At 31.2% G+C, this 26975-nt stretch overlaps 1 protein-coding gene across 7 annotated transcripts; it reads left to right on the forward strand.

Annotated features, from left to right (window-relative positions):
• The first annotated feature begins 8368 nt into the window (after window positions 1-8368).
• LOC127700419 (uncharacterized) lies at window positions 8369-25229 on the forward strand. Of its 7 annotated transcripts, none has more exons than XM_052203863.1 (13): window positions 8369-8549; window positions 14577-14729; window positions 15391-15591; window positions 16388-16426; window positions 16971-17128; window positions 17333-17513; window positions 18223-18359; window positions 18798-18961; window positions 19823-20092; window positions 20370-20421; window positions 21050-21169; window positions 21404-21484; window positions 22665-25229. In XM_052203863.1, exons 7-13 carry the CDS (start codon window positions 18306-18308, stop codon window positions 22668-22670), a joined length of 747 nt encoding a protein of 248 aa, XP_052059823.1. In that variant the 5' UTR covers window positions 8369-8549; window positions 14577-14729; window positions 15391-15591; window positions 16388-16426; window positions 16971-17128; window positions 17333-17513; window positions 18223-18305; the 3' UTR covers window positions 22671-25229. The 7 variants fall into 7 exon arrangements, 6 of the variants coding, with proteins under 6 accessions (XP_052059823.1, XP_052059827.1, XP_052059828.1 ...); XM_052203867.1 differs by having other exon boundaries at window positions 15391-15564; XR_007981573.1 differs by lacking the exon at window positions 8369-8549 and adding an exon at window positions 8556-9001.
• The last annotated feature ends 1746 nt before the right edge of the window (window positions 25230-26975 follow it).

Raw genomic sequence — 26975 nt, forward strand, 5'->3', positions numbered from 1 at the left:
AAGTTGTCTATGTTGTGTTTTGTATACTGTCTTATGGTCATTTTTCCGTTTTTCTGCTATAGCGATGCTAGTTTGTCATCGACTTATGAGTTTTTATATTTCTTTGGTATCTTACGCCTCACTTTGTATGCCCGAACTGCATTTAGTGTTTATACATTTTAACTGAAATGGCCATTTTAATGTTTCTATCTTAAAACACTGAATAATAAAAAATGCTTTGTTCAATTGTTAATTCAAATTGCAGAAACAAAAACTGTTGTTACTGCAATAAATTTCAAAAACCAAACTACGTTAATACTGAATTACTGTAAACCAAATTTATGCATTTTTAAAAGTTTGGGTATAATAACATTAACGGTACCAATTTATCTGCTCCAGATGCGCATTTCGACAATTAATGTCTCTTCAGTGATGTCCAAGGCCAAAATATTTGAAAATCCAAAGCTTATTAAAAGAAATAAAGAGCTTATGACCAAAAAGGACAAAAAGGTATAGCCAAAAACATGGCAAGGAATCAGAGCGTTGCATGAGCATGATGAAGGAGATATATATTCCTTAATTTAAAACAATTTGATATTACCATTATGACAATGTTTGAAAATAATGAACACAACTTCACAGTTATAAAAGAGCATCGTATGTAGAAACGTTTCACATGATGTTAACTTTTTCATCACTCGTTAAGACTGCAAATCATTTACAAGTACTTTAAATATTGTCACTATTATTACTAAAAATAGAAAACAATTACCAAAACAAGCAATTTTAAATTCCGAAAAACCACCTGAAGTAATAATTACTATTAAGCTGTTGGTAAAACTACCAATTTTGATTCTCTTTAAGAGTAACCCCAAATGTCTTCAAGCATGGCAAAATACGCAAAAAGGCAGAAAAGAATGAATTGTTACTAAAGAATACGAAAAAATGTAAGCTATTACCCTTCCATCCATTTGGGCATAATATTTGAGTACACAAACTCGAATTGCCATCTAATATTACTAAAATTATTGGAATCGGGTTAAACATAAACAATACTCAATTAATTTACAAAGCTTCCTGGAGTTCATTAAAAGTTGTTCTCAGTAAGAATATGGTACCCATTATTGATTCTTGTGAATAATTTTTTCTTACTTTGTCAAAGTAATGCACAATAGAAAAGTTAGAAACAGACTCCTTGAAACATTTAGCTTCCATAGCTCTACATATGCATTAATTATAGGCATATTTCAGGCTATTCTTTTTTCTTTTCTTTTTTTTGGTGCAGCAAATTACATTCGTTATTTTTTCCTAGTTTATAAAACCATAAAGAGAGTCAGTTTGAACATTAAAAATGTTCCTCTCTTATTATAATTTTATTCGACAAACTCACAAGAGCAACATGCCAGCTTGGTCTATCCGATTTTATTTTCCCTCCGAAAAGGTAACAGTTTCGGCTTATAATTTGATTAGTTAGTTTGGAGTATCCCTCTGGACATGTCGTTGGAAGAGTTATACAAGTGCTATAAACAGAATAAAATGAACCATTAATTTACTTTTGATACAATTTCTGATTATCATTTTTACAAAAAAGTGTACTTCAGCTGCATGTACATATGGTTAGATTCTTCTTTTCTTGTGAATTGGGACACACTTTGTAACGAATTTCAGTAAGTCTTCCTTCATTGAATTATGTTCTGAGATATTTAATCATCTTTTAAAGACAATACGTATATTATACATGGAGTATGGATATACAATTCAAAGTTCTATCAAAACTAGTTCAAAACCTTGGCTTCTTTTCCTTCATTGTTATCTCTATGGAATGTGGAATGTGGTATGATTGCCAATGGGAAAACTATACGCCAGTGACCAAAAGATGTAGATGTAGCAGCTAGTAGTCATTGTACGGCCATCGGCAAGTAGCAAAACACATACTGTAATGTAAGCTACAAAAGGGAGACGGATTTATATAAGTTATTCTTGTTTCCGAATCCCAGAATTTATATTGTATAATTGTATATTGTGCACTTTTGAAAATAAAATATTGTTTAAACTAAGCTACAAAAGATCTCGACATGAAAACATGGAAAACAAATCAAACGAAAAAAAAAAATACAACGGCATAGTTTATGATAAAAAAAAAACTAACAGTAATCTACTACATTTACTAAATTACAGACGCTTGACTTGAGATGGGCACCTACAGAATGTGACCGGGTTAAACCTTTTTGTAAGCAAACAACTCCCCCCCCCCCTTTTTTTTTTTAAATGGGTGAGTAATATAAATGCAAAACATAAGAACAAACGGTTAAATCAGTTTGAAAGGGATTAACTTATAAGATCGACACGAAGTAATACAACACGAACTGACAAAAATCCAAAACGTTATAAGACACCAAGTACTGATCTAAGAGAACTAGCAGTTACTGAAAGTTAATTCAAAACCAATTGCACCTAAACGAAATCATGAATCCCAGACTTAAATTTCGAAGTCGACATCCAACAGATTTAGTATAAGGACGTCATGAACAGTCTGAGAAAGGTACTACCTTGTGTAACGTCAAAATATAAGTATTGACAAGATGTAGGCCTAGGACAATAAAAGTTCATAACTGTATAGTAATCCATTTTTAGCTATGTTATTTTTCTCGCTTTTGACCTCACTGTTTAGTTTATAACGATTTTATTTACTCAAAGATACAATTACAATTATACAGAGCATGCACAGTTCAGTAGATCCATCTTAAATGTAATATAAAAATGGGGCATTTGCACAGTCTGAAAAAAGCCTAACACAATTAACAAGAAAAAGAATAGAGAATTGAGAAAAATAAAAATAATAAGAAATAAAATACGAAAAAAAAAGACAATAATAAACAAATAATGAAATTCTGTGGACACGATGATTTGGTTTATTCATATCTTATTTGATTATACTACGAGGAATCTTTTTGACTTTTTTATAAATTTGAAGACTTCTTTAAAGATTTCACAGTTTTCCTCGTATGTTAAAGTTTGCCTACCCTCAGTGAGCAACTCTACATTTGTTGTCACTTGAATACGATGAATGTTGTTTAATAGATCGTTCCTTATATCGGTTTATTAATTACAATTAAAGAAGAAATGCGGAGCGCCACAGACACAATATGGACTCTGTATTATATTTGATTCAAATAGGTCGTTATTTAGAAATGAGGCTGAATATCGCAGCTGTGTTATAATTACACTCAATTTCAACGGACCATACATGAAATGCTTAGGTACAGTTTTTGCTTCGTATGCATTATTCAACAAAGAGTGTTTGAACTTATATAGGGTTTCAAGTGTACGGATAGAATTATCAAGTTTGTTCTGTTCTCTGATGGATGATGGAATAAATGCAGAATTTGTTAGGTAGCTATTAAGTCATTACCATTTCGTAGCGGATAAATATTTGTACTTTGTATAGTTGGGGGAATTAAATCACTCAAATATTGTGTAGCGAGACCATTGTATATCTTATAGAATAATTGGAGTTTTCTTCTGTACCTCCTACTGTGTAGGGGTTCCCATCTTGTCTCTAAATATAAACATTCAGTTTTAGTAAAGATTGCCAATCCTGTTACAATCCTCCCAGTTTGCAGTTGAAGTTTTTCTAATTTTTTTGAATAGCAAATACCACAATTGTCCCACACTACTCAGGCATACTCAAATATAGGACGAATATAAACAGATACATTTTTTCTAAGTTCTGTCTTCATCTTAAATTTTTTTTTTTTTAAGACTCCTAGATGCTTTTTAATATTTTGGGAAATATTTTCTACGTGCTCATTCCATTTTGCGTCCTGGGAAAGAGTTACACCTAAGTGTTTATGACTTGACGTGTTAGATATTGATCTTACATTAAAAGAAAAACTTAAATTATTTGGAATCTTAGTATTTGAGCAAATCATTATTTCCGTTTTATCTGGGTTAAAGGACATTGAGTTTGTTTAAATAATGATTAACTACCACCTCTAAGTCTGCAAGGATTGCGGTGGAATATCCCAGCGACGTGTCATCAGCTAAAAGTCTAGTCAGTGAAATTAAATTTTCGCCAATATCATTTATAAACAGCAAGAATAAAAGGGGACCGAGAACAGAGCCCCCACAGAAACAATGGACAATCATGAAGACGAATCTCTGATAACTACTTTCGGTTTTCTTTGAAAAATATAATTTTAATCCATGACCTCACTGTATAAGACTGGTCACCTAATTTGTACGTGCATAAGCTACACGAAGGGTGCTATATGTTGAGCAGAAACTGCTTACCCTACGGAGCATCTGATTTCATTCTCCGGGTTTTTTTTTTGTGGTTTTTGTGTTGCTCAATATTTTGTTTTCTATGTAGTGTTGTGTAGATTTGTTGTCTTTTCGTCGTTTTTTTTTTTTTTTTTTTTTTTTTTTGCGAAGGCCTTGTCAGTTTTCCTTCGACTTGTGAGTGCTGAATGTTCCATTGGTATCTTTCGACTCTTTATTCTAATTTATTAGTAACAAAATCAATGCTATTACAAATAAAGACAATATTCAAGAATCTTACTAAAGTATAATATTAAAAACCTTTAAGAATAAGTTTATTCAAAGGATAAATATGTGTAGATGGATTGTATGGTTCTAAAAACAACATCACTGTAAAAAATTAGGATGTGATGTCCCAGGCATTTATAATAAGGTTTCTACAGGACTGGTACAACCAAACTTCCAAATCAAATATTCGTATATGAAAGAATTTTGTAAAGGTTTTAACTAATTTGTTATTAAATATTCCTGACTTAACTTTAATCAATTGTATACTCAGATTATGTTCATTGAAATCTAAAACGCCACTTCACGGGCATAGCGAACGAATTGTGAACTATACATATCCTAAGAAGTGGCCAAAGGAACATAAAAAGTTACCTTTAACTATACGTACCATGATACATGAAGAATACTATAATACCGAGAGGACGACATGTGATGTTGAAAAAACCCTTATCTAGACATAAATTAAATCTCCTAAAACTTACAAGAGCTTGAAGAAGTAAAATCATTGTGTATTAATACACAATTACAGCGAGAGAAAAATAAAACGATCTTACAGTACGTGATAACAAAAAATTAACCTAATAATATTTTTGTTAACTATTGACAAAATATTCGAATGTAATAAAGTTATTTCAGTAGACGAATCTTCTTTTCTCAATTTGATAAAACAAATGTATTCATTAATGATAAATCACTTAGTCTATTTGATGCTTACCTACACACTGCTTTGGCCGATAACCTTTGCTTTTGCATTTGTCATGATCGTGTCCTTTTCTCTGTAATTCGTAGTGGCCATTGGTCCAGACTTTGTAGTGCCAATTGTCTTGGCATTTGCCTATTTATAATTTTAGAGAAAAAAAAACAAATAACCCAACGAGATCAAAAGTGATTTCCTGCTTAACAAATTAGTCAATTCTTTACGTAAAGCGTACTCAGGATCAATGTGTTTTTTGTTCTTGAAAACAACTAACAGTTGTTAAAATATCTACATACATGTTGCACTTTGAAATATAGCTTATTAAAAAACTTATGTTTCATCTCATAGAGAAACAACATGGAAATGTTACCAGTTTAAACATATTTGGATAGCGATTAATATGAATTTTCAGGAAAATTCAAAAGGGAGGGGTAGATCGAAGTGTTAGTATAATTTTAAACTTTTAAGAATTGAAGGCAGCACACATGTTGAAAAAATGCCGCAAGACCCTATGTTCTGACCTTTTTAAACTAAAGTAGCTCATGTGAACTTTCTATTCTAGTGAATATTTTTTATGAAAATTAAAAGTAAAAGTGACACAGTTTTATGAAAACAAGGAATCTAAAAAAATGCATTGTCTAATTTACTAGTAGTACAGATTAATTCACGTTAAGAGAAAAGAACGTCCTTTATAAACCGATAATGTGCACCTGTAAGGTAGAACATAGCAGTACGGGACTGAAAGAGTGCCAAAATCTATTTTCGTCAAATCATTTCCAAAATTGCTACTGAGGGTATTTGTCTTCCGTCACAATAATGGATTATTTATTAAGTTTTTTATGTAATATTTTGTAATGTTCGAATTCAGACAATAGAAAACCAATATGATGTCTACGGAAAGAATGCAAAAATAATAATTATAAAATATGATTTAAAATAAAACATAAGAAAAAGAACAAGGAAATTACAAAATTGTTAACGGAGTCACATATTTTGGTTTCTTGCTACATGAAGAAACTGATAGATTTCAAGGAATATTGTAACATTAAGTTAGCTGATCTGTGTCCCGTAATTATTTTTAAAGGAAAACAGATATCGATTTTAAAAAAATAATAATTTTTTTTTAACCAATCATATGCAAATTTTTATGCATTACAAATTTCAATGGTTAGTTTTGACTGTCTCTCTTTCCCTTCCCTAGTTGAAAGTAGTAACAGTTTCACTAAGATCACTAAGATCATATAATTCTCTTTGTAACAATCTAATAAAAAAAAGTTCCAATGAAACACTTACCTTCAGAATGTAGAAATATAACCAAGCAAAGTAACGCAACAACAAACTGAATATTCATTTCACTTCAAGTAACTAATCAAATATTTAAACGTTGATTTCTGCAAAATTGAACGTGTATCAAAATTTGTTTAAATTCTGATTTATATACTTCAGTATGCATTATGTGGCAAAAACAAATATCATTTGTATCCAATCAAATGATGACAAATTTTCAGTCCATTCTCTGCACTAATGATACGTTATCATGCATGACTGTCGTGGTGTTGTAAGTTTCTTCAACTGGAACAGTATAGTAGAAAGTTTCATGTGTGAATATTGCTGTAAATTGTATTGTAATAAAGTATAGGCAATTGTAAACGTTATTGACGAGTGGCCATTGAAATTTGTTATAATAAAGTACAGTGAGGAATGGACATTGAAATATAATATAATAAAGTACAGGACTTTGTTATTGATGATTCGACATTCAACTTGGACAGATAAGGCAATGTTTTTACAAAAGATGTATCTGTTTAACATTTTTTGTCTATATTATTCGATATGAAATAATTATTTCAAGAAAAACATCGTTTATTGTTGATAATTATTTTCAATGTTTTAGAAGTTTATTAATAACTTAATTGACATTATAGAACTTTGCATTATCAATTTGATTTTTGAATTATGTATTAATGATAAGTAATTTTACGTTTGACCGCTATAAGCAGAAAACCATGAACTCTTTTTTTAAAAATAAATTCTTTTTAAGGTTACTGATTTTCATGTAACGCTAAGATATGACAAATGAGGGGGTTATGTATGCATTTTTAAATTATAGGTGATGTGCAGTTAAAGGTAACCCTTCTTTTTGATCCATAACACATATTTCAGAATGATCGTACACAACTATTTAGTAGGCCTATTGTAAATATATGAAAAAGACATGATCCAACTGAATGTATAGAATCTATGAGATTTTCTTTTAGCTTGCTTTTAGAAATTGAAAAAAAAACTTTTATGTCAAAGAGGGTAGAAAGATACCAGAGGGACAGTCAAACTCATAGATCGAAAACAAACTGACAACGCCATGGCCAAAAATTAAAAGACAAATAGACAAATAATAGTACAGATGACACAACATAGAAACTAATGACTAAGCAAAGTCTTGTTCCTATTTAGTTTTCTCTGCATACTAATATACAATATATTTAAAAATAAAAAGATGTGGCATGATTTCCAATGAGAGAACTCTTCACAATGGATAAAAATGACTTTGCAGTTAACAACTATGGGTCACAGTAAGGCCTTCAACAATAAGTAAAACCAAAAACGCATAGCAACCTATAATAGGCTCTAACATGACAAATGTAAAACAATTCAAACGAAAAAACTAACTGCCTGATGTACGTACAAAACAATAAACGAAAACCAAATATGATATACAACAAAAAACGAGAACCACTGAATAACATGACTTGTGACATGCACATGCATAATGCGATGGGGTTAAAAATGTTAGCGGGCACCCCCTTTTTTATAATCTGGGACAGTGGTGATGCAACACAACATAAGAATTAACAAACTGTACAAAACAAAAACCGAAATACGAATATGATAAACAGCAACACTGAATTACTGACTCGTGGGACAGGCACATATGTACATTGTCGAAAAATGTAAAATTCAATTTGTATGTGCTTTAAAAACGGGAGGAAAAACGAGTCTCACTGAGATTTTCTCCGGTTTCGTAGCGAGTACAAATACCTTTTTTTATAATTTCCGACAATGTGCATATCCTGTTTTATCCTGCAATGTAACCATTACACTATTAAACTTGTATTATTTTAATTCCAAATCGTGTTCTCTTCACTAGATAGTTGGGAAATATCCTGCAAATGCCAAATAAAGATATCTAATACGTCACTTTCAGGGAGCCAATCGGAGATGCAGATACTTATGCATTATGGTGAAGCTGTAATTAAGATGGCGACGGTCCTGCATCGAAACCCCTGTGTTTTAAGCGGTGCCAAGTCAGAAGAAGGAGAACAATTAGGTATTTTAGTGGCAGAGGAAACTTACAGTGATGTTTTTTTTAATTGGATTTCTCTAAAAAGCACTTACAAAAGTTATTTGCATAGTTTTATACCGTCGCCTACTGAAGTTATCTACGGCTACAGATACCCCAAACAATGACATAAATGAATTGAAGAAATATAAGAAAAGACTAGGATAAGGCATAAAAAGATCGCGCGACAATAAATAGGATTTGCCTTTTAAAGAGGCTGTACCGCTCCCACAGCTGTACATGACTTTTAACTTAATATGATTAACTTCACTATGATTAATAGTAATAATACGTAACCGAAAGATCATTATTTGCTTTTCAAAATGAATTACTGAACCAATCGTGATTTGAACCTGTGACCCATTGCACAGAAGAAAGTCGCTGCTCTACCAACTCAGCTAAACGAGTAATCCACAAGCACATGGTTAAGTATTGACAAGGTGAGACTAAGGGGAAGGGGTGATGCCTTGAAGTGGCGTAAGGGCTCCACTTTTGTGGTCTAAAATGAACACGTTGAGGGATCCTATGCAATCATTCTTTTATTCTTCCCATTGTGATTTCCTAGGTCGCCATGTTGGATGTACACACTATATTTATAATGATCTTATGAACGTACCTGCTTTCTGTAAATCATTTTTAAGTTATAAAATACACTTATAATATAATATCATTTAATAATCAATGTTTAAAAGTCATCATTATGTGCTAATATTAAAATTTCAAGTGTTATTCGGATAATAACAGTGTTATTTGGTCATTCGAGGTACCGAAGGGGAAGCACGGCTACACTCCCCCGCGTCAACATACCTAATGACATACGGGCAATATCAACAACACTTACTCTGGGTGTAGGTTTTACCTTTAAACACCCTTGGTTTTTTAGTTAGACACCGATTGTAACCGGAAAGCATGATTTGTCTGATAAAGTAAATTACTGATTCAGCCTTGATTTGAACCTAAAACCCCTGGCATAGTAAGCCACTGCTATACAAACTGAGTTAAGTAAGCATAACTAATGGAGGGCAGTTATATATATCTTCTATGTAACTTGTAAGATGACAGTGTTCTCGAAAATCGTCGGTCCTGACCGCCAAAAATCAGCCAGGACCGAGAATTGCATGTGTAGTGGCAGTCCTGATGACCGACAACATTTTGGTGGTTGTTCACTTTTGTTTTCACATCTTTTCGGTATTCAGATAGTTTTTGAACTGGTTGCTAATGTAAACAAACTTTTAACTGTATAGGTCAAAATTACGGTACTACTTTTGAAAAAGAACCAGTGGTCGGTTTCTTTGGTATTTAGATAGTTTTTGAACTGGTTACTACTGTAATTTAACTTTTGTAGCCTCTAGCTTAAAATTACGGTAATACTTTTGAAAAATAACCAGACGTAAAAATCATCATGGCATCCACATGGCTCATTTCGTTCAGAGGGGGTGCTAAACCAGAGGACTTTGTATTTGAACAGACAGAGACTGAACATTTTTTTCTATATTACAAAAATTGCAGCTGAGGAATAAACATCAGACTTCTTTTATTTCTTAATTTTAACAGTCAGGGGTACTACTTAAACAAGTGATTCCAGAATCACTTCCTCGAGTGATTTTGGCTGTGAAATATTAAAAATTTTCACACAGACTTTTTAAAATCACTGAAACAAGTAATTTTAGAAGTTAAAATGTAATCACTTTAATAAGTGTTTATAACATTTTCTTGATATTTTTCCCACAAGCTTGATTTTTTTATTGGTAAAAAGACCACAATTCCATTGAAAAAACAACTATGTACATGCAGAAATTGTCTTTTGCTTGATAAGCCTAACACTTTTACAGTTTTTTTAAAATATGCAAAAACTGGAATAGTTTGTAAATCAGGTCATAACCTTGAAGTAGATCATTCTAACTTTAAAGAAAACCAATCAGGTTACCTAATATTGTTGATCTTTGTCTGATAGTAATGAATTTTTGATTACAGAAAAATTCCCAAGGGTACTTTTAAAAGCTTTAGCGCACTAACTTACTGCCCAAGCGCACTTGTGAAATTAATATACAAAGAAAAAGGGATAATTGATTTATGTAGGAAAATTATAGAAAAGATTGTGAAAATATGGAAAATCAATGAAATTAGCATTTGAAGATCAAAGAAAACACTAAAATCACTTAAATAGGTGATAACTGAATTTATCAAATCACTGAAATAAGTGATGATGAAATCACTTGTTTAAGTAGCACCCCTGACTGTTTAATGCACTTTTCACTGTAAATGATTGTAGTGGACACAGGTTGGGAACAAGTCAGGAAAAGTGGGGTATTCACTGTTTTCAGGGAACATCCCAGTTTACAGGGACTTCCAATTTCTATTTCAATTTATGGTATGAATCAGTATTATTTGTAAATACTTAGAGTATTTCATGAACAACAAAGCATGAATAAGTGAGGCCTTTCTTTTTCTAGAACTCAAAAACATACAAATCTTTTGTTTAGGAATCAACTGACCAAGATGCATGCTCCAGGTGTAACTGACCATTACTGAATTATGTTCGCTTCTATTGAAAGTTTCTATTCATTGAATTTAAATGCCCAATTGATTAACCTATCTTTTTGTCATCTCATAATTGAATTATTGATGATCAAGGTATGAATTGGTGAACAAAGGAGTTGTTTTGTTGTGAGTTGAGTACCAAATAGACTTGAAATTAGTTTGATTTTTTAACTAATAAAAACACCTGCTAACATAAAACATTGTTATCAGATGTAAAAGGTGCACTTTTGTAGATTTCATACCATAAAATAGGAAAAAAGAAGTCCCTGTATACTGTTTTTTTTTTAACACCAGAAAACTGGGGTGTAACATGAAAACAGGGAATACCCCACTTTTCCTTACTTGAGTCCACCCAACCTGTTAGACTTATTAAGCCTGGATGTAATTCATCATTTCGTAAAAGACATTTTTCCTAACGAATTATAAACGATTGGAACAGTTTACCCAAAATGTTGTGTCTGCAAAGACCGTTGATAACTTTAAAATACAACTTGATCATCATTGGGAAGATGTTATGTACCAGTTCTAGTGATAAACTATTTTTATTACAAATTTTTATTGAAATTCCTTACACATGAGCCCTTAAACGACTCTACAGGTTTTCTACAGGTAGTATTATGCATGAGACATAAAACAAAAATGAAATCAAACATGTTATCAAACTGACAAAGTATAAAAATTAGTGAACAATGCAAAGTTCAAAATTTCATTGAAAACAACCAAATATATAACATAGAAACTAGGATTGAGTTTATATATATTGAGCAATGACTTTCATTTAACTAATACGTGTTTGATAAATTCAAGTAAAATTACAGGACCACCAGATTTTTAGTCTTGGTGGTCCCAATGACCACCAGGAAAAAAAAGATTTCGAGAACTCTGAGATGATTAATTACAACAACTAAAAATGTTTGTAAGATCCAGAATGAATAAACACAGAAAATTTTTCTGCTATGAATTAACGATGGCTTTTTTGAGTAAAATTTTACTGGGCTGTGGTTAGGATTGTGAATAATCATGATGATAACATCTTCAAATTTAAAAAAAACAGTTTATAACCTTGAGAGGGAATAATCAGCACTGGTCAGTGGCGGATCCAGAGGGGGGGGCGTAGAGGGCGTACGCCCCCCCTTACTTGCACTTTTTTTTTTTATTAAGACTGTAAAATGGTTACCGTAATCAGACTAGATATTGTTGACTCTGCCATTTCCGCTATTATGCAAATTACACATGAGACCATGGATCTATATATCTGTTAGAAACACATGAAGGACTCTTTTACCACAACGAAACATAGGACCATAGAACTATTAAACTGTTAGTAGCATGCCATGGTCTCTTTTATACATATTACACATGAGACCATGGACATATATATACGTTAATAACACATCATGGACTTTTAAACCACAAAGAAACATAAAAACATGGACCATAGACTGTCAGTAACATGTCATGGTCTCATTTATGCATATTACACATGAGAACATGGACCATGGACATATATATCTGTTATTAACACATCATGGACTCTTATAAAGCTATGCAACAGAAGACCATGGACCAATTAGACTTGTCAGTAACATGTCATGGTCTCATTTACGCATATTACGCATGAGACCATGGACCTATACATATGTTATTAACACATCATGGACATTTATACCACAATAACACATAAAACCATGGACCAATTAGATTGTATCATGCCAAGGTCTCTTTTATACACATTACAAATGAGACCATCGACCTATGTATCTGTTTTCAACACACAAAGAAACATAAGACCATGGACCAATTAGACCGTAACATGCCATGATCTCTTTTATACACACTACACATGAGACCATGGACCTACATGTATACATATGTTATTAACACATGGACTCTTATACCACAATGAAACAGAAGACCAAAGACCAATAAGACTGTCAGTAACATACCCTGGTCTCTTTTATACATATTACACATGAGACCATTGACCTATATATCTGTTATCAACACATCATGGACTCTAAAACCACAATAAAACAGAAGACAATGAACTAATTAGACTGTCAGTAACATACCATGGTCTCTTTTATACATATTACACATTAGACCATGGACCTATACAAATGTTATTAACACATCATGGACTCTTATACCACAATGAAACATAAGACCATGGACCAATTAGAACTTAACATGCTGTGGCCTCTTTTATACATATTTCGCATGAGACCATGGACCTGTATATCTGTTATAAGCATATCATTTTCTCTTTTATACATATCACACATGAGACCATGGACCTATATATTTGTTAGTAACACATTATGGACTCTTATACCACAATGGAACAGAACACAATGGACCAATTAGACAGTCATTAACATGCCATGGTCTATTTTATACACATTACACATGAGACCATGGACCTATATATCTGTTATAAGCATATCATGGAATCTTATACCACAAAGAAACAGTAGAGTGTGGGCCAATAAGACTGTCAGTTACATTCCATGGTCTCTTTTTATGCATTTTACACATGAGACCATGGACTTATAATTTATATATCTATTAACACATCCTGGATCACAATGAAACAGAAGACCCTGGACCAACTAGACTGTAAGTAACATGCCATGGTCTCTTTAATACATATTAAGCATGAGACCATTGACCTATACATAAGTTATTAACACGTCATGGACTCTTATACCACAATGAAACATAAGACCATGGACCAATTAGACTCATAAACATGCCATGGTCTTATATGCATATTACACATGAGACCATGGACCTATATATCTGTAAGTAACACATCATAGACTCTTATACCACAATGAAACAGAAGACCATGGACCACTAGTCTGTTTGCCAATTCCTGTAATTAGAGAACTTTTTTGGTTGTCTCCCTTAGGAGGGACATTAATTTTTAATGACAATGGAGATCTAGTGGAAATAGCAAATGTATCTATGCGTTATGTGTGTAACCTTTAAGTGTTTCAAATCATTTAATAATTTTTTTAAGCTAAATACTTTTGATAACTGAAGTTATTTTTCAATAAAAATTTGTTAAAACACTGATATATCACTTTCAACTTATGCTGAGTGGTCAAAAGCCTATTTTGTCCAGCATAGAACCAGTCTACGATTGACAAAGGGAAGTAATTTTTCTTTATTTATATATATTTCTTATGTTTCATAATGTAATGTTTTAATATGGAAGATTTAAGTATACAATTGTTTTATTTAGATTTTCTGCATGGACGATAAGTATTTTTACCTCAATTAGTAATGTGTAAAATTACTGAAATTATTGTAGTAAAACTCTTATGTTATATCTGTATTTATAATCACACATATAAATATTTACCTGTATTTATAAATCTTTTTAGTGGGAGGGAAAAGGGGCATATATTGTAACTTAAAGCTGTTAAACCATAATTTTATGATACTGATAAAGTGTTTGTTTTTCAGAGGCAGACAACACTCCAGATCAGGCTCCAGATGATAATAATATTGTTTCAATACCATCCTCTTCTGTGCTGGAAACTCAGGTCTATGATTTGGATGTTGGCATCATGAGATCGCTGATATCCCAATCAGCTGGACAACTGACTTCTCTATCTAGTATGACACAATATATTTTTATGTATTTTCCTTTCTTTAATATTAATAACGTATGGTTTCCATTGTTATATCCTTGTAAGTTGAAAACATTTATAATAGCACATTCTTAATGGTTTACCATTATAACTTACTGATAGGATATAGTAAGTTTCTATTTAACCTTGATAAAGGGGGCTATGACGCAAGAGTAAATGACATGTCATACATCAAAACTTTGATGGACTTGTCATCAGATTACTGAATATATATATCCCTACAGTGTTGAATTATTGTATTATATGCCATTTTGTATAACATTGTTTTGTTATTAATGTACAGTGATTATTGGTCTTGTGTATTGTAATATTGAAAGCCTTTGGCTTAGAAAACATCAGCATGTTGACCCATTTCTTTTCCCTTGGGCAGTTAATCCTTTGTAATGCCTTTTGCTTATATTTATGTTATTTACATATTTCTTTTAAGATACAGGCTCTTTGGGTTTAATTGTTCTTTCAGCAACACACTTAACTATTTTAAAATTGGTGTATTCCATGGGCATAATCTTTTGATGGAACAGTGTTAAAATTAACAATCATTATTTTACTTATCTTTTACACCATCCATCAACTTTTGTAGTCTCCTCAATCAGTTGTAATGCAACTTGCTTTTGAATATCTTTTAGTATATAAATGGTACAGAAGAAGAATGTATAGAAACTGGCCACCATGATCAAATAGAGCCTCAGGAAACAGGGGAAGGGGACAAGGTAGTGCAGGAGACCGATGAAGAACAAGGGGGAGTAATAGTTCAAGAGACAGGACAGGAGAAAGGACAAGAGCCGGAGGGGGAAACACACGTTAGATATGAAGATCATTCGATACAGGTGTTTTTTATGTCTGTTTATGTTTAGGAACTTTTAATTTTTCATATATAATTAAAGTCATTCATTGTATATATTAAAAAAAAATTAAATATGTTGTATGATTGCCAATGAGACAACTTTCGAGAGACCAAATGCCATAGAAGTTAACAACTATAGTTTACTGTTCAGCCTTCAACAATGAGCAAAACCCATGCCGCTTATCAAGCCATAAAAGGCCCTGAAATAACAAATGTTAAACAAATTAAATTTGAAAACTAACAGCCTGATTCGTGTACAAAACAATATACAATTATGATAACTAACGACAACCAATGAATTACACTGGATTTAGTGTAAATACATCATTAACAGTCATTAACATTTAGAGAAAAACATGACCTTGTGAAATAACACGATACAGGCATCAACAGATTTGCGTATATATTTAGTGTGATTTTAATTTACTGATGGAATAGTCAATGTTTATTCCAATATAAACAATATTTAAAGATCTAATTACAGTGTTAAATTGTTATCCTTTTAGAATAAGTTTATTTAACGATTGATAACTTCACCCAGAGCATACCTAAATTTTCCAGGCTCGGTAAACAACATGGTAAAGTAGGAAAATCAATATGAACAGTCACATTATTTTTAAGGAAGTCTTTAACTTTTTCAGCAACAGGAGATATTAAGTAGCAGGAAAATTTTTCTTTATTTTTTATTATGTTTTTGTTAATATTACAAAATGTGTGGGTTTTTTTTATATAAAAGTATATGCACTGAAAACTTTTAAAGATTGAAGTGTATTTTATAGGTGAAAAGAGAAAGAATACACTCAATTTTCATGGAAGAGGTAAAATATAACTTAAATTTTTTATAATGCACAAATTGAAGTTTATTTTAAACCATTACACATAGAGGCCACTGTAATGGCCTTATACTTTAACTAAATACAATGTACAAAGAAATCTGTAAATTGGTCAGTTGAAACATAAATGTTAGGTATATACCATTAACACAAAAAAATGATTGATTGATTGAAAATTGGTTGCTAAACATCCAGTGTTGAATATTTCATGCATGTTCAGGATGACAAAATAAATGACAAATATAATAAATGATGCATGTTTATAAGAGACACACTTGAAAAATGGTATCATGTATATTCTGAGATCTTACAAGCACTTCACCTATTTGAAAAAGTCATTTGTGTATAACTGTAAAACATTTCCTTGTTTCTTGCTGCGCTTAGAAAATTCCTTGGTTTTTATTTTGAAATGTCTGAAATGTTTTTAATTGCTAAAACTTATTGATCACATATATAGTAACAAACAGTTGTTTTTTTTTTTAAATTTGTTTCCTTCATTTAACAATTGTTTTCATTTATATTTATTTAGATTACATTAGAAGAAAAATGTTTAAAAGTGAGGTGCTTGATTACGTTGTGGTTTGATTTGTGGGGTTTGGCAGAAGTTATTTGGGATTACATTCCTGTTTTTCCAGACACCCTGTCAAATACTTCGAGGCCCAACACCTTAATAGATACCAACAAAAAGTAAGTTATTAATCAAGTTTCATCTAGTGGGCATAGAATTTGAGTTGATCACCTACATGTAAGTGCTTGTTTTAAAATGATTTTTCAATATAGCCTTAATTAAATCATACATCAAGATTAGAAATAAATCCTTGTTTATCTTGCTTTGTTTATAGTTAATATTCTTTGAAAATCAGGTAATATTAGAGATGTCCTTTTTTTCAGGTATAAAGACTTTATACCACTTTCCATAGGGGAACGTACAGCTTACCAGTCCACAGCAAATGGAAATTGCATTTATAATGCAGTGTCCATTATCTTCTATGGAAATGAAGATATGGCTGTGGTACTGAAGCTGGCTTCAGTGCTGAAAATGGTGGACGATATAGTACCATTTTCAAAATATGTAAGAATACAATATATTCATTTATTTGTTTTTTCATCATTTTATACCATTCTATTACAGATAGAATATAGAATTGTTTGTTGCTCTAAATCCAACCTAATGAGGTTCCCTACTGGAAATTTTTTTGCTAAACAGTTCTATATGTTAAATCATTATAAAGCAAGTATAAAATTCAACCTGTTTATTAGTCCCCTATCGACGAAGTCGAAGGGGACTTTAGGTTTGAACTCCGTCCGTCTGTCTGTCTGTCTGTCCTTCTGTCAGTCCGGCAAATCAGTTTTCCACACTTTTTTTCTTCATGCTTGAAGATATTGACTTGATATTTGTTGTATAGTTTACACCATGACCACTTATAGATCAAGTTAGCATTTTGTTCCAGTACAATTAATTTTTAACCAGTAGGGGACTATGTATTGCAATGCAATACTCTCAGAATGCTTGTTTGAAAAGATTTTATATTTGCAATTCACAAACCATTTATATGATCACAATCTGGTGTTACAATCAATATCAAAATAATGTAGTATGATAAAAGAGTAGCACATAAGTATACAAATGTAGACAAAAAGGACATATATTAACAAAATTATGTAAATCACAGGTTACCATTAAGGGGTTATCTATGATTGTGCTTGGCAATGTTAATTTTATTTTTTTAAATTTGAGCACTGACAGAATTGCCTATAGGAAACAGTTATTTTAATTATAGAAGAATTTAAAGAGAAAACTATCTGTGGGTTAAATCTACCCTGCTGCAGGTGAATGCAGCCTCAACAGCAGAGGAGGTAGAGTATGGATGCCAAAAAGAGCTGGTCTCGACTATTCAACATCCATACAGGGAAGGAAGTAAGTATAATGTTTCTTAAAATAATTTTTATCATTCAAATGTTTAAAAAATATATTAATACAAAAATGAGGAAATGTATGATTTCGAATGAGACAACTCCCCACAAGAGACCAAATGACACAGAAATTAACAACTACAGGTCACCGCACAATCTTCAACAATGAGCAAAGCTCATATTGCATAATGGGCCATAAAAGGCTCCAAAATGACAAATCTAAAACCATTCAAACAAGAAAACTAACAGCCTGATTGATGTACAAAATAATGAATGAAAAATGCACATATTTATTTAGCACCAATAGTTAATAGTTCTGTTCTGTATATCATTACTGTGTGACTTTTTTTGATGATCAATGTATGTAATAGTAGACCAAGTATTCTGTTTTTAATTTTGTTACCTATGTATATTATCTATAGCTTTGTTATTTTTCTTTCAGCTGTTTTCCATCTACATCTATTGTCCCATTTATTGTCAAGTCCAATACAACAGCACTGCAAAAAAATACCAGCAGTACCTGCAACTGATCCTGCCACCGTTGACACCCCCAGCTAGACCATCATTTTCACACTTGGTTTGGGTGCCTGCCAATCCAAGAAATGCGTAAGATATCAAAGTTGTATGCCTCACTTTATCCTGCAATCAGTTAACTATTGTACAAATAACAGGTACACAAATAAATTTTTGCTTTATTTGTACATGTACAAATAAAGTCTACAGTTACCCCACTTCCATGTTGAGCAAACTGTAATGGGGATATTTCTTTTGGCGTAACAGTACATTTTGGAGTCCTCTTCGCAGTCTGCGATTTCTTAGAAAAAAAAAAGATTTGGATTTGGATTTTAACAACTAAAGTTTCAAGTGTCGGTGTAAATTGCAGGATAAAAACAATATATGTACATTGTCAGAAAATATCGAATTTATTTGTAATCGGTACGACACAGGAGAAAAGCTCTGAGAGCCTCTCTTTTAATCCTGTTTCTAAAGCTCATACAAATAAATTTGATATTTTCCAACAATGTACATATATTTTGTATATTTATCATGCTCATTCCAAAGATATTCACTCAAAATATATCATGTTAACAATGTCTGTGTATTACATTTGTAAAGTTATTTCCATGATCACTCACATCATTTACCAATAAATATATAGTGTGTGAAATGGCTATGTATCTCTAATGTCAAAACTAAGGCTTACAATTTCATTAAGGTTGCTGTAAAGTGTGATTTTCATGTTCCTTAGGAGTGACTAAAAAATATATTATGTTCTAGGGAGTTCAGCAAATTTTCTGAAGATTTTTTTTAAATTTATCTGACTTGAATTCAACCTAATTACAAACTACATCAAAAAGCATTTTGTATTAAAATGAAATATATTTATAGACACCTAAATGCATATTTTTTTTACTTTTGAATTTAGTTATACTTGTATGATAATTTTTTATTATTTTCTTCATACAGTTTTGCATCTATCAACCATGTGGTTCCAGCTGTCTGCTCATTGGGACCTTATGGAAGCAGTATTGAGGATTGTGTGTTCCTTGGCCTTGGGTTGTGCTGTTTTATGGTCAGCCACCACAAGGATATAACCCCAGACTGGGTGGAATGTACCCTTTGTGGACAGTGGGTTCATGACACATGCATGGGTGTCACTGCAGCAGCCTTTAGCTTGCAGGATGATTTCCCATGTGAATGTGATTGCCTGCAAAATGGAGAGTTAAAACTGAAAAGGTAAAAAAAATACCTAGTTCTCATAAAAAAAACTCTTCCTTTATCCGGTCTAATTTACCCAAATATAAAATTCTGTGTTTTCAACAATTAGTATTTTCATTTTTACGGAAATTGTACCAAAATGTTTCTAAAAGTTTTTTCTATATTTTTTGTTGAATGTAAGTTGGTTTTATTTTTTTTTGTACACCATTTAGAGATAAGTTATATGCTATTGGAAAAGTATTTTGTATTGTGTTAGCTATTCTACATTGCATACTAATTTTTTTTTATATTTCAGCATTGAATACTACACAACTTTGCAGGTTAAAGACCTGGATATGGATTTCAGTGTAAGTGTATATTATGAAAGAACAATCATGACCATTTATTGAATGATGCTGACTCAGACCACTACAAATGAAAACTAAAATGAGAAGAAAGACAAGTTATGCAAATATTATGTATTTTGTCTTTTGTATCTAGTAAATAGTCAAAATATGATTTTTTTGTTAAACAGTATGCCATACTTTCTGTGCAACAGTTCTACAGGTGATGAAATAATAGATAAATGTGGTACCAAACCCCTTGACTAAAATTAATTTGGCTCGTTTAATTTCATAAAATTTGGACAAAAAATTTACTTTGAGCCTTTGACAAAAATATAAAAATTTCAAAAAACTTGAACCACACAGTTTATCGGAAAAATTCATTGGATCTATAGCAGTTTGACATACACTAATTTTGATCATTCAAAAGCTTAATATTTCCTTACAATAAAACGTGATTTAAATGTTCAGCTGATTTTTACAGAGTTATCTCCCTGTTGTGTTATGTGCCACCTTAAAAAGGCATTTTTAAGGTCCACAGAGTACTGATTTTAGATGAAATTTCAATATTAGAACATTCTGTTGACATGTAAACTTCTAAATCAAAGAGGAATACATGTTGAATGTGATATTTTCAAACTGATACTTTCAGATGATAGTCGACAAAGTGGCACAAATGCACAGCCTGAGAAAAGAGTTTTCCAGGGAAGCAAATGGAAAACTCAAATGGACTTTGAGAAGTGGTCGGTTTGGTCCATTTACAGACGAGTTTGTAAGTTTTAGTAATTAATGTTATTGCAGTATATATCAAATGGTATAAAAAAAGTTGTAGTTACTTTTATCTTCAAAGTCATGCCATTTGATAACAATGTTTTTACCTCAGCAATAAAAAGTTTTAAGAAATCATTTTTATAATAATTGTATTCAAATGTTTCTGAAAAATGAGAAAAAAATTAATTTGGAGGTAGCTACAAAATCTGATTGTTGTATTTTTCATTTTCTTCAGGTTGACACTGTGAATACCAGTTTGATCACAAATGTTGGAGTAGAAAAGCTCCACCTTATACCGGATTTATATATGCCTGAGGTAAATAACATTTGTTTTACATATGAAAAGTATGCTTTAATTATATTCATCTCTTATTCAATTGTAAAATCTTGAACAAAATAATCTTTTGAGTAAATGAGGCTTGCTTGTTTATATGTAGATACAAAATGAGTTGATATATACAAAACTAGAACATTCATTTATTATTTCAATTTTAAGTCAGACTTAAAGGAATATTTAGAATTGTTACTTTGGGAAAATCAAAGTATAATTGATTTGTTAGGTTAAAATTGGAAATTCTTATTTTTATACGACTGCAAAAAAATTTTGTGGTCGTATATTGGAATGACGTTGGCGTCATCGTCGTCGTCCGAAGACACATTAGTTTTCGCACTCTAACTTTAGTTTAAGTGACTGGATCTCAATGAAATTTTACCATAAGGTTCAATACCACAAAAGGAAGGTGGGGATTGATTTTGGGGGTTATGGTACCAACAGTTAAGGAATTAGGGGCAAAAAATAAGCATTTTTGTAACTTCCAGACATAACTTGTGTGTAAGTGTATGGATCTCTATGACATTGTACCACAAGGTTCCATATCACAAAGGGAATGCTGGGATTGATTTTGGGGGTAATTGCCTCCAAATTTTAGGAATTAGGGGCCAAAAAGGGGCCAAAAAACAAGAATTTTTCTAGTTTCCAGACAATAACTTGTGTTCAAGTGTATAGATCTCTCTGAAATTGTACTGCAAGGCACCATACCACAAAGGGAAAGCTGGGATTGAGTTTGGGGGTGATGAATCATAAGGGGGTTCAAAAAATTGGGGGGGGGGGGGGGGATTTTTTTTTCTTTTTTTTTTCTTTAAAATTTTCCATTTTAAATTGGTTATTTCTGATTTATATATAAAAGCAAATAATAATGGTATGGTTTGAATAGGTAAATTAAAATTTTTAAGTTCTTAGACCACTTTCATTCTGTGTGAGAAACCTATGCTGTGTCAAATATTTAATTACAATCCAAATTCAGTGCTGTATCAAGCTTGAATGTTGTGTCCATACTTGCCCCAACTGTTCAGGGTTCAATCTCTGCGGTCTTATCAAGCTGTGCCCCAGCGGAGCATTTTATTTTAAGTCAAATGATTGTGTTGATATTATTTTCTTTTGGCTTAATTTTAGACGTATTTTATTTAGCATATTATTCTTGTTATTTTTTTTTTAGGTTTGATACAAGTTCTATGTGAAAAAGAAGAAGTAAACAGGCTTGTGGATGAACTGGTTCTTCTGAGACATAAATCATGCTAACCACTGTATATCATTGTTACTTCCATTTTCGTTTTCATTTTTTTTTTTCAAAAAACTTTTTATCTGTAGTTATTTGTAGCAAAACATATTGATGAAAAACCTATATCTAAAGTGACGATCCATATGTTTAAATTTGTTTTATGATTTTTAATCTCTAATATCTACTTTTTTTATTCGAAAATATTAATCCTTAGCTGAAAATGTCACTCAAATTTTTCACACAAAACCTTTTTGGGAACCCAATAATTGATAACATATATATGACTCATTTTTGATTCAGCCATGCTGGATCTATGCGATCACTCTGTTTTTGTAGATGGTGAAGACTACTAAGTTGAAGACATGATATTAAACTAATTATGTGTTTTTATGACTTGCAGAAATTTTCTGCACCATTTTAATCATCAACTGTCCTTAAATCAGGAAAAGATTGGTCGAACAACCCTTTTATTTTAGATATACACTTGCATATAGTTCCTTTGTAAATCAAAATTTATAATGATTTACTAGTTATGAATTAATTTGAAAAAGTATTTGTACATCAATTGAATCAGTTGATAAGAATTTTGAAAGTATTATATTAGTATCTTATGCTTGTGTAAGTTGTTGTTCAATGAAATGTAGGTCAACATCTGTATTAATATATATCAGTTGATTCCCACACTTTTTTTGAAATGGTATTACTCCAATTCTTTCCAAAGGCAAGTAAGAGTCAGTATGATTATCAACTGTCATGAATTTTAAATAATTACAATCAAAGGTGTAAGTATTAAATGGAAACGACCCCAGCCTTAATTCACCACAGTTAATGACTCATGACCTGTTACATAATTAAATAGACACAATTTATTACACACCTAACTGAATACACACATTCTCAATAGTAAACCTAAAAATGTATTTATTTATTTTAATCTGCAATAAAATATTCTGTTTGTTTATGCTAGCTAGCTGAATGATTAATCAAATGTGGGTTTTTTTCAAAGAAAAGACAAAAAATTCAAAAAATATGTATCAAAAATGCAAGCTAATTTTATTTCACTTGTAAAATCAGAGTGTCATTATCATCTGACATAAGTCAATAATCAAGTTCAAATTAATTAGTTGCAATTATCAGAAATTTGGTTGAAATAATATACAAAATTGCATAACCCTTACTTGAGCATTTTCTGCAATAAAATTTATTTGTTTGTTCTAAATTTATATCCCATTATATTGCTATTTAACAGTAATTGGAAATACCTCATCATTAGGTATTTGTACATTTAAATTTGAATACAGGAAATGTATTTTTTCTTAATGAAGAATGAACACCAATTAAGATAAAAAAAACAGTTATTTTTTTTAATTTTTGTTGTTGAGAAAGTGCATTTCTAAGGCCTCTTTCTGGAAATTATAAAGCCAGTTATTATAAATGGCATATAAAAAAATATATTATTTGACGATTTCCCTTTCCATTCTTGTCAAAAAAAATCTGACAGAGTCTAAAATTGAAATATCAATATATATATATCAATATTTGCATTAATATTTTTTTTTCCTTTGGAAAATAACATAGAAATTTTACAGTAAGATTGAAAATGAAAAGAGAAGAAAATATTGAAAAAAGTATGGTCAGAAAGAATATCAGATAGCTATGAATATAATGGCTGGATCACCACATCAATGATGCTTTGATTTCCATTATAGTTAAAAATATAATTGTTAAAACTCTTGACTATAAAATTATGTAATTATCTAAATGCAGCATGGAAAATGAGATGTCAAATTATTACTTAACATTGTATCATTTGTGTTGTTTTCTGCTGTTTATCATTGTGTAATATATGTTTTGATTGCCATAGCATGTAAATGCTTTTTGCAAATAAACTCATTCATTCATTCATTCATTCATTCATATTCAGTTTAAATTTACAAGGTAGGAGTCATATGTGCGTGTATATATTAAAGTTTATGTCTATTTTTTAATTGTAAAAATCATTTGTCTAATTACTATTTTACCATGAATAATACAGAAAATATGTTTTACCTGTTATTAACTAAGTAATATGTATTGTTTAATGTCTACAATCGTTGAAATAGTTGAAATTGACATTGGTATCTCATTTATATTGACCATATATTATACAATCAGTGATATATCATACAAGTACACACCGATGTTTTATGAAATAACTAGTTATTTACATATGTTATATTGCTATTCAAATTTGTTTTATTTATAATATTACTATTAATAAACATCAGAAGCTTAGATCCTATTACTGTTATTCCTAATAGGAATCCATCAACTACAATAACATAAGAAAATTTGTTGGAAATGTTTTAATCAATTTTTTTCCATCAAACCTGATTAATTATATTTAATTAATTATATTTCTTTGTAAAATATTGAATTTTAGGTTTAGGACTGTTAGTTCATCTGTTGGGCATGTATAAACCTTTTTTTTTTATAATTATGAATAAATATTTTTAAAATTTATTTGTTTATTATTTGTGCTGCAAATGTATCCAAATGTAAAGAAGATAACTTTACATAATAAGTTATGAAAAGGGCAACATCATTTACAGATATCTTTTTCGTCTGTTCTTTCAGAACTTTGATTTAATCAAAAGTTTATCAATGATATGCTGTTTTTAATTACAAACTGGCAGATCGCTCCAAATATTCCAAAAATGGTGGTAAATATACATGTATTTACCAAAATTAAAATACTGCATGTCATAATATTCTTAAGAACATGGACAGGACTCCATACTTGAAAATAAAAGCCAATGACTTCATGAATCAGTGCATCAAATTCATGTCTTAAGCGTTAATCGCACCAATTTATCAATGAAATGCATGCAACTTCATTCATACAACCAAACGACCATTTCTTTTTACTTTATATTCTCAACCAAAAAAAAACAGTTAAGCAGATGTTAATCAAATCTTCTTTTTTTTTCAAAATTTCAGCCCCAAAAAATTTGTCAGTCCCTTTTTAGCTCACCGGGGCCCAAAGGGCCCCGTGTGAGCTTATGCCATCACTTGGCGTCCGTCGTCTGTCGTCGTAAACTATTTCAAAAATCTTCTCCTCTGAAACTACTGGGCCAAATACCTTCAAACTTTAACTAAATGTTCCTTAGGATATCTAGTTTATAAATTGTATTCGAAGTTTTGATCCATCGACAAACATGGCCGCCATGGCTAAAAATAGAACATAGGGGTCAAATGCAGTTGTTGGCTTATATCTCAAAAACTAAAGCTTTTAGAGCAAATCTGACTGGGGGTAAAATTGTTCAATTGGTCAAGATCTATCAGCTCTGAAATTTTCAGACGAATCGAACAACCCATTCATTGTTGGGTTGCTGCCACCGAATTGGTAGTTTTAACAAAATTTTGCAGTTTTTTGTTATTATTTTGAATATTATTATAGATACATGTATATATAAACTGTAAGCAGCAATAATGTTCAGCAAATTAAGATCTACAAAAAAGTGAATATGACCATAATTGTCAATTGACCCCTTAAGGAGTTATTGCCCTTTAAAGACAATTTTACACAATTTGTTCATCAAGTTTGCTAACATTTAAAAATCTTCTCTGAAATACAGGTGAGCGATTCAGGCTCTTGAGAGCCTCTTGTTTTTATACCCATCGATGTCAACATAATAAAGTTTTTGTGTCAATGATGAAGTTAATTTTTATCTGTAAAGCAAAGAACTCAAAAAACTTTAACCTGAAGCGGTACAAAAAAATTGAAGGACGCACGACCGAAAAACATAATGCCCCTAAGTGGGGCATGAAACAAAAATGCCAATATTCTATATGTATGACATGGTATCAAATGAAACTATATTGTACCAGGTGCAAAACGTCAACTACAGATTAGCATAATACCACATTGGACAATATATACCCATCAAATAACTCTGTCTCATTGGTGTATGAATGTTATATATGGTTTATACCAATTGAATAACTCCATCTCATTGGTGTATGAATGTTATATAGGGTTTATACCAATTAAATAACTCTGTCTCATTGGTGTTAAAATGTTATAGAGGGTATATACCCATCGAATAACTCTGTCTCATTGGTGTATGAATGTTATATAGGGTTTATACCAATTGAATAACTCTTTCTCACTAGTGTATGAACGTTATATAGGGTATATATCCATCGAATAACTCTGTCCCATTGGTGTATGAATGTTATATAGGGTTTATACCAATTGAATAACTC

Source organism: Mytilus californianus, unplaced genomic scaffold (genome assembly GCF_021869535.1).
Source record: "Mytilus californianus isolate M0D057914Y unplaced genomic scaffold, xbMytCali1.0.p SCAF_5, whole genome shotgun sequence".
NCBI classification, from domain to species: Eukaryota; Metazoa; Mollusca; class Bivalvia; order Mytilida; family Mytilidae; genus Mytilus; species Mytilus californianus.